At 39.8% G+C, this 8,971-nt stretch overlaps 1 protein-coding gene across 1 annotated transcript; it reads left to right on the top strand.

The window, feature by feature from the left end:
* Nucleotides 1-3,543: 3,543 nt before the first annotated feature.
* On the top strand, nt 3,544-8,162 carry LOC131249081 (uncharacterized). Its single transcript, XM_058249649.1, has 3 exons — nt 3,544-4,008; nt 4,219-4,526; nt 7,622-8,162. The coding sequence occupies exons 1-3, from the start codon at nt 3,738-3,740 to the stop codon at nt 7,715-7,717; spliced, it is 675 nt and encodes a 224-aa protein (XP_058105632.1). The 5' UTR covers nt 3,544-3,737; the 3' UTR covers nt 7,718-8,162.
* Nucleotides 8,163-8,971: the final 809 nt, after the last annotated feature.

The following is an 8,971-nucleotide window of genomic DNA, read 5'->3' as shown; positions in this document are numbered from 1 at the left end:
TACTTTCAGCTGAGTTGGTCCTAAAAATAAATAGATCCAAGTCTCAAGTGGACCACACCACGAAAAATAGTGGTGATTGACGGTTAAAAACTTTTTGTAGGCCACAAAAGTTTTGGATCAAGCTGATCTTTGTTTTTTTCCTTTCATCCAGGTATATCTGACCTTATCAACGGGTTGGTTGGAAAATAAACATTACGGTGGGCCAAGGAAGTTTTCAATGGATTTCCTCTGGTGTGGTCCAGTTGAGATGTTGATCTGCTTCACTAAAAAAAAAGAAAAGAAAAGAAATTAGGAGGTCTAAAATGAGCTGAAAAAACAGATGAATGGAGCGGATATACATGAAGGTGGGCCCCACTTCAAGTACTCACACACTGAGCTGGTATCCCGGTCTCACCTGTCCCGAGTACAGCGTGCGCACCGGATCCGAGGATAATAAATTGCCCGTTGACATCAATAGAGTAACGCCATAACTTAGGTCAGATGAACCGTCGGTTAGTTGAACGATCGTCCTAGTGAAATCCGCGTACGCGGAATACCTCTGATACTCGGAGTTTGACGGTTATTACTCATGTGCTTGATAGACGGTTTTCAATCGTCGGATCAGGTTGATTTTTAAGACAAGGATCTTTCGGTATATAACTCTCTTGATGAACGGTCAGGATCTTGTCCATATAAGCCAAGCCTACTTTCATTACTCATGCACGTAGACTCCATATCCATGATTAACATACAATCCTTGCCCAATTGGGGACGCGAATTTCCTGTGATCAGAAGCTACGTGGGGCCCGCAGAGGTGCCCGTGGAAAATCCACTCCATCCATCAGTTTTTCCAGATCATAATACTACAGAAATCCAAAAATCAGGCAGATCTCAAAACTTGGGGGGGGGGGGGGGGGGGGGGGGGGGGGGTGGTGGTATTGAATGTCAACCATTGGAAACTTCATGGGCCACAGAAATTTTATATCAGGATGATATTTCTGCCTACATTTTATCTAAGTGGTTGTAACCATAAGAACGGTTTGGATGGCACATAAATATCATGGTCTTCTCGAGTAAGATTTCAACGGTGGAGGTTTTGGTTCTCATTGTTCATGTCATGTGTCCCACCAGACTTTGAATCCAACGTGATTTTTGGATTCCTATCTTATTGTGATCTTGAGAAACTGATGGACGGAGTGGATTCGTCACCGGCATCTCTGTGAGCCTGACATAGGTTCCGAGAGTTCCTGTGCGGGGGACAGGCAATTCGCGTACCTTGAAGCTGGAAGGAATCGAATATGGTAAAGCCATCTCTCGACATGACACGTGGCGGGGTGATCCATCCTGTCCATTCATGACACCACGACGGCTGGCTTACATTTTAACTAAGCATCGTTCTTCTCGAACATGCGTGGTCCACCTCATGACCCAACCCTCCACGGTGGAACCCACTAGATGAACGGCCCATATCTTGAACACGAGTGCCTCGTGTAGGCACACTTGGGAAGTTCCGAGTTCCACGAAATCGTTTTCTAGGTGGAAGTCCATTCCGCATTTCTCCTCATTGCTTTACCACTTTCACACGCGCGCGTGAGAATTTCCCATCTACACGCACGCACGCGTTCGATATGGAACAGGTGTATAAAATCATACATTTTCATCATGTAGAGTACATACTTCTTCGATCTTCTAGCGAAAAAATAGACAATTTTAAAGTTCAAGTGGGTCAATATGTGGACGGACAGAAGCATTTTCTTTGACCGTTGGTTTTCTTTGTATATTGTGGTCGAAATAAGAAGTAAAATTAAATGATTTTTATCCCAAAAGATCAAAATCTATTTTCAAACAGATGGAAAGATCAGATCTATCAAAAGTTTTCTATATTGGCACGTGTGGGTGCATGTGTGTGGAAAGGCGTAAACCACAACGCGAATGAACTCCTTGACAAAAACAAAAACTCTAGAGAGTCCACGGCGACAACACGAGAGAAATGTCAGTTTTGGTGGGTTTTGCCGTTACTTCCTGGCCATCCATTTGGAGTTTTCGGCATAAGCCGGATTTGACTGACAATGTGCGAGTACTACTCGCAATGGGTCCCAACCGAACACCAATCTCCTCACACGTGCCAGATAAGAATCTTCGTCCCTCATCCATTACGTTCATCAGACCCCACCTCCTATATTCTATATAGGGTATTTGGTTTGGTCCCAGTTATCATGTGGACTAGGAACGTTTTAAATGTAAGCCGTTGATCAATGTTTTATAACCGTCCATTTTCTTGTTCACGTGTGGCCCACCCGATGATCAGAGCAGCCTTATTTCTTAGCTACTAGACTATGAAATGATCCACGTCAGATGAAAAATCCTGATCTCACCCTCGCAGGATTGGCTACTCCCCCTGCGTCGGTGCAATCTGGGCTCACCATAATGTATGTGTTTCATCCATTCCGTTCATCCATTCTATCTATTTTTAAAGATCATTTTATGGTTGATGCCAAAAACTATAGGTATATAAATCTCAAGTGGTCCACACCACAGGAAAACAATAGTGATTGGATATCCACCCTTAAAATCCTCCTGAGTCCCATGTACTGTTTATTTGACATCCAATCTGTTGATTAGATCATACAGACCCATTTGAAGGGAAAAAATAAATATCATCTCAATCCAAAACTTTTATGGCCCTTGAAAATTTTTTAATGGTCCACATTCATTCAACATTGTTTCATATAATGTGGTCCCCTTGAGATTGGTATATACCTCATTTTTGGTCTTGTACGACAAAATGATCTAGAAAACTATATGGACGGAATGGATGAAACGCATACATCATAGTGGGGTCCAGCACTGACCATCAGCCATTGGTTGGTGGCAGGGGAGTAGCCAATCCGCTTCCCTTTGCCACATGTACGGACGCGGATTTCCTGTGAAAGCGTTTCGCTGGAAGTTCTTACGCTGGGAACCAGGTGGGGGCCACTATGATGTTTATGAGAAATCCACCCGTTCATCCGTTTTTTGTGTTAATTTTAGAATATTAGCGAAAAAATTTGAACCGGATCCATTTCTTTAGTGGGCCGATGAAGTCAGAATTGAACGTCCACAGTTGAAATATTCGTGGTGCCACAGAAGTTTTGAATCATGTTAATATTTGTGTTTTCAGTTAATCCCCATAGGAATGAGGTTATGAACGGTATAGATGGCATGTAAACATCACTGTCGACCCCAGGTAGGTTTCAACTGTAGGAATTTTCCTAACCACCTTCTCTTTTAGTGCGGCCCACTTGAGTCTTGAATCCTGATCAATTTTGGTTTAATAATCTAAAATGATGTCATAAAACGGATGGACGGAGTGGATTAATTACAAACATCACGGTAGGCTCAATCTCAGTTTCCAGCGCAGGAACTTCCTGCCAAAGGCTTTCGCAGGAAATCCTCGTCCTGTACAGAGTAATGTTTTCTCCGGTTGAGGTGTAATAGCTACTCGCGAGAGTACCGGAAGAAAATTCATTCTCACGTCGCCTTGTGGTCAAGCCTCCAAAGCCTGCAGCTTCCCTGCAGGCTGCAGCAGCTCTCTCTCTCTCTCTCTCTCTCTCCCTCCTACCCTTATAATCATTTCTTACGTTTCTCTTCGTTCTAAAATCAAAATAGAGAATTTCTCTTCCATTAAAATCAAAAGAGAGAATCATTTCTTCCATTTCTCTTCCTTAAAAATCAAAAGAGCCCATCTGAGGAAGAGGAGGAAGAAGAAGAAAAGCGAGATGGGTTTGATAAAAGAGAAGAAACCCAGAAAGATATGGAGAGTATTAAAGACTATCTTCTTCTTAATATCGATGATAGCTTCTTTACTCCTTTTCTCAGCTCCTGTTCTCCTTGTAATAACCGATGTTCTTCTCCCATCGGCTCTCTTCTCTGCCTTTTTCTCTCCTCTCTCTTTACAAACTCTCTCTTCCCACCTCACAAACTACAATTTCCGCACCTCAATCGTCGACATACCTCTACTCTCCATCGTCCGATCTGTCGCCATCATCTGTAAGTACCTCACATGAAATCTACTCATCAGGACCTTTCATCAGGTGGGTCTTTAAAAAGTCCATCTAATCGATGGGGCGGTTTGATTTTTAGGCGGGGTCACATAAACTAATGGCCCTGCCTGATGAACGTCTCTGATCTCCTATAAATTTGGCAATTTGGGGCGAATGCACGTCATCAAATAACAATCCTCTCTCTGTTTTTTTTCAGGCGTTTATTGCCTTTGTGATGGCCCAGGGCTTTCTCGTGGGCCCTATTTGAGTGTAACCACGTTATGCTCGTTGCTGTCTGTGGGTTTCATTTTTATGAAAGCATGCGTTTTGGGAGTGAAGATCGACGGTGGGAAATTCACGATGATGAGATTACAGCAGAGCTATGTTCCAGTGGGAGAGTCGTGGGCCATGGAAGCCATGTTATTTTGTTCGTTGATCTTGGCAGTGGGCCATGTCGTAGTTGCGTACAGGATCAGCTGCCGGGAACGACGGAAGCTGCTTATTTACAAAATCGATCTGGAAGCGGTAAGATATCACTTTCCCGTTCTCTCTCTCTCTCTCTCTCTCTCTCTCTCTCTCTCTCTCGCTGTTTTTTTTTTTTTTTTTTTTTTTCTCTCTCTCTCTCTGTTTTTCTATATTAGTTTGTTGGAACATGCAATGCATGTGAACTGAAGAGGGGTAGGCGGCTACACGTGATACGCTACGTTACGGAATTCGCGCCTATCATTAGATTTCTATCAGATGGAAGAGATGGGATTCTTGCAAGGTGGGACCCCATCCATGATGGGCCCACCATAAGGACGGTCCAAGTGGTCAAATTGCTGTGTCCCATGTGTTGCAATTCTAGGTGTAAGCTTCAACGGTCCAGATTATCAAACCATCTTGCCACGTGTGATTTTGTATTAGTTGGGCAGGAGGGAGGATGTCAAACTCAAAGGGTCTGTTTGGATGTCCATCAATCTTGGCAAGTTGATTGGCTTTTGACCCAACTGGTAGATGTTCATTGCATTTACAGATTGGGTGGATTTGTAGCTGGTCTCAAATTTTAAAGTATTTTTATAAATAAATAGATAAAAATAATAGATTATAAAAATGTAATTATTTTTTTATTTATATAAAAAAAAAATAGGTATAAAATTTCATATTTAATAAACAGTATCTCATATCTTATATTAAAAATATTGAAATACAAAAGGATTCATTAATAACTTTACATATCTAATTTTATTTTAAAATTAAATAGTAGAAAAATATCAAATCATGAAAAAGCAATCTTATTTTCACTAAAATCTTTGAAAAATACAGCCTTTAAACAAATGATGGGTGAGTTCATGCAGAAGACACTTGCTTTAAATATTATGAAAAGAGTCCTATGATGAAAGGGTTGAAATATTTTAATAGTTATTGTAATGCAGCCGGTTAGTATACATCTGGACTATAACCATTGATCTGGTTAATGTTCAGTTTGTACAAACCATTTACATGATGGCTCTAATCGTAGATGTAGCCGGTGATTTCAATAATCTAAACTAGTGTGTTGGAATGTTTTACGAATTTAACTTCTGATTTTTTTTTTCTTTTTTTAAATATAAATGTCTCCCCGAGTTATTGTGATGCAGGATATGAAGCAATCATGTGCCTATCACAAATGGATTAGAAGGAAGTTCAAGAAGGAAATTAATAAAATTTAGCATATTTTGATCGATTAAGATTAATTGCGTAGACCAATCGATTTGATCGATCACTTTAATCGATTGATCAATGGAAATTCAAATTTAGATAAAAAGATTTTGGACACTCTTATACGTATTTGATCGATTGATTGGAATAAATTCAATTTTATGAATTTAGTATCTGAATGTTTTTTCGCCCTTCCAACCGGTCAATCAATCAGCATAATACAAAAATTTGCCCCTTTTTTCAATTTTTATTTCATTATTTGTTCATGTCTTTTCTAATTCTATCTTAGGACTTGTTTTAGGTTATCTAAGAATGCCAAACTTGCAAACTTGTTTATTTTGAGAATTTTTAATAAATTCTCAACTTTTCCATTATTTCTCCCGTGGATTCGATAAATTTCTTTTTTTAATTCAAGGGAGTCTTATAGATACAAAGTATTTATCTTTCGAGGAAGATGGTAATCGACCTCATCATGTCCACCCTATGTTACATTGTTTTCAAGTCATTCATTAAAGATTTAGGATCTTTCAAACGGTAGAAGATTTTCAATGTAAACCATTCATTTGATTGATGGAGGATTGTGGTGGGACAATCCACGCCATTTTGGCAACCAAACTTCCTCGAATAAGCACCGTTTGGAGGGCTACTATGTTTAATCACGACAAACATTAGCTTTGTGTTGCCGGCTTGGATCTAAAATAGTTTAATATGATTTTCGGCTGTCATCCAAACAGTCCCAGGTCATTCCTTCTTAGGAGAGTTATAGGATATACTCCACCAGCTTTGGACATTGTGCTTGAATTTTCATATCCAGCAAGTGAAATGAATGGTTAATGATCCTACTCATCTCTTGCATCCAGCCGTTGATGAATGCCCAATAAATCTCTCACGTTGGAGGATCACCAAATCATGGGCCCACCTGTTGGGAGAAAGCCCAAGTGTACAGTGCAAAGAAATCCCTTCTTGAAAAGAACTTGATGGCCCACGAAAGATTGATAGGAACAATGTTGGACACTTTTGGACCCATGTTGGACGGCACATTTCCCTTTTTTGATGGGATGTTAATGTAGAGCGGGTCGCAAACACTTTCATGTCTAAGATGAATCAGAGAAGACTTGATCGAAGGTGGAAGTAATCAAGACCGTCGGAACCTTAAAACATGCGTATCTCGCAAATCGGAACGAGTTACTCAACATATCATGTATGATTTTGGAGTAGGACGAGCTACTTTAGCCAACCAACCTAGCATAGCCGGGTTGCCCATGCTGAATTTGCGAGATTCTATCATATCATCAATGGTCAAATTTCATGTTTATTTCCATTTTTACTATTTTTAATAAGTTTTAATTTTATTATAACTCTTCATTTATTGGGCTCCAAGAGTTGTGTCCACATGAAAAGTGTTTAAAAAAATTAGAAGAATAACGTGGTTAAGGTACATAGGACACTAAAAAATTTATTATTTATGATAAGTTGCGAATTCTATAAATTTTACTTATAGTTTGATTTTGAAATTTCTCCCATTACTTAGTACCGATATTTAAAGAGTTATGAGCTCATTTATTTCATTCCTAGTCAAATTATGAATTTTATAGAAGTTATTTTTATTGTTCTTACCTTTTCCTAGTGCATTTTCCTTGCCTCGGACGTTTGTCACCAAATGTACCGGATTTAACTCGTAGGCGAGGCCACCAGGGATTTAGTACATGGCTTTGAAGATTATATGGCCCCTCTCGTCATTTTTAACAGTGTAGGAGACATCATCACCGTTGATTCTCGATCAGAATGTTGAGATATGCAGATCCAGCAAATCTAATCACTTTCCAAAGGCTAAGATTGGATCTGTACCGTTACCTACATCTCACGACAGTCAGATCACGAATACAACGGTTGGACACTTGCATTTCGGCTGCAGACTTACAGTTTTCTGTGGTGCGCAGGTTTCTGCTGGCAAGATCGGCTTCCCTACATACCACAAGGTCCTCCATGAAGTCAGAGCGCAGAGTGAGAAAGTAGGACCTCCAAAGATGAAATAGTGGGCCATACAGCTGTACGGCCACAATCAGAACCGTTCATGCGTCTCACCATATCATGACCCAACAATCCATGGATATTTTAGTGATCCTTTGTATTTTATTTTTTTATTCAAAACATGTATATTTGTAGACTAGACGGTTCCATGTGCCAATTGGTGTGCAGGAAAGGAAATGGTATACCAACCATCCACTAATCATGGGCGGGAATCCCTATCCTAAATTCACTCCTATTCTTGAAAATTGGAGGGAATTGAAATTTGGATGTGTTTGGAATTCTCTCCACCACCAATGACCGGTGGAGATCTCACGTATGTAATCTCATGTGTAACAATAGAAACACATGAGATGTAGACATTTTTTTAATTTTTATTTTTTGAGAAAAAGATACGCTGTATGGAGGAGAAACCCCTTGTGAATATAAAGAGATTTTAGAAGTTTTTGTGGACGACATTTTCATTGATCTGATAAATTCCTAGAGCCCAACATAGTATCTATTTGTAGGATCCATGCCATTCATCGAACATTTCAGTAGCTAATATTCTCATATATGAATATTATAGTCTGTCCAAGTATCAAGTGGGCCACAAAAGAATAGAGAAAAATAAAAAGCAGTGAATTTTCTATAACAAACCTAAGCTAGAAAAAGTTGTGGGGCCCACCATGATCTGACATCTACTCTGGTTATCATTTGCATCAACTCATGTTAAGATATGATTCAAAAAATAATTAAGTCCATTCACATGACTGATGGACTGGATCAATGTTCCAATATGATTGGTATGGACTCATCATCCTCACCATTGAATGGACTATTAGGATCATACAACAAAAGTGGTTTTTTGAAGGTGATGGGCAATCAAGGGTGTGATCCACAAGATGGATGGTCAAAATTGATTATTGGACCATTGGTAGTATGATCAGTAAGGATCATACAAAGTGAATTTTTCATGGTGATGAGCAATTAAGGGAGAGACCCGCATGATGAACAGTGTAGATCAATTGCAATTAAGTGAATCTTTCTGTGGTGTGGTCCACTGGAGCTTTGGATGTGGCTCAATTTTGAGCTCATGACCTAAAATGATCTCTCAGAATGTATGAATGGTGTGGATATATATAGCACATAATCATGGTGGGGGCCATATTATCAACACACCATTGAGGTCGATGGTGTGTGGCACACCACGGATTGCTTCCACCAAAAAAGTAGATGAATTATCTTGATGGATAGATAGCCCTACTACATGTACTTAGGGG

Source organism: Magnolia sinica, chromosome 6 (genome assembly GCF_029962835.1).
Source record: "Magnolia sinica isolate HGM2019 chromosome 6, MsV1, whole genome shotgun sequence".
In the NCBI taxonomy this organism is placed as follows: Eukaryota; Viridiplantae; Streptophyta; class Magnoliopsida; order Magnoliales; family Magnoliaceae; genus Magnolia; species Magnolia sinica.
The sequence above is the reverse complement of the archived record's forward strand: the minus strand, read 5'-3'. Positions and strand labels throughout refer to the sequence as shown.

Excerpts from the sequence above, each read along its gene's own strand:
- LOC131249081 (XM_058249649.1), top strand. The coding sequence starts at position 3,738 with ATGGGTTTGATAAAAGAGAAGAAACCCAGAAAGATATGGAGAGTATTA. Across the intron at positions 4,009-4,218 it reads CCGATCTGTCGCCATCATCT|GCGTTTATTGCCTTTGTGAT; the intron begins GTAAGTACCTCA and ends GTTTTTTTTCAG. Across the intron at positions 4,527-7,621 it reads ACAAAATCGATCTGGAAGCG|GTTTCTGCTGGCAAGATCGG; the intron begins GTAAGATATCAC and ends TGTGGTGCGCAG.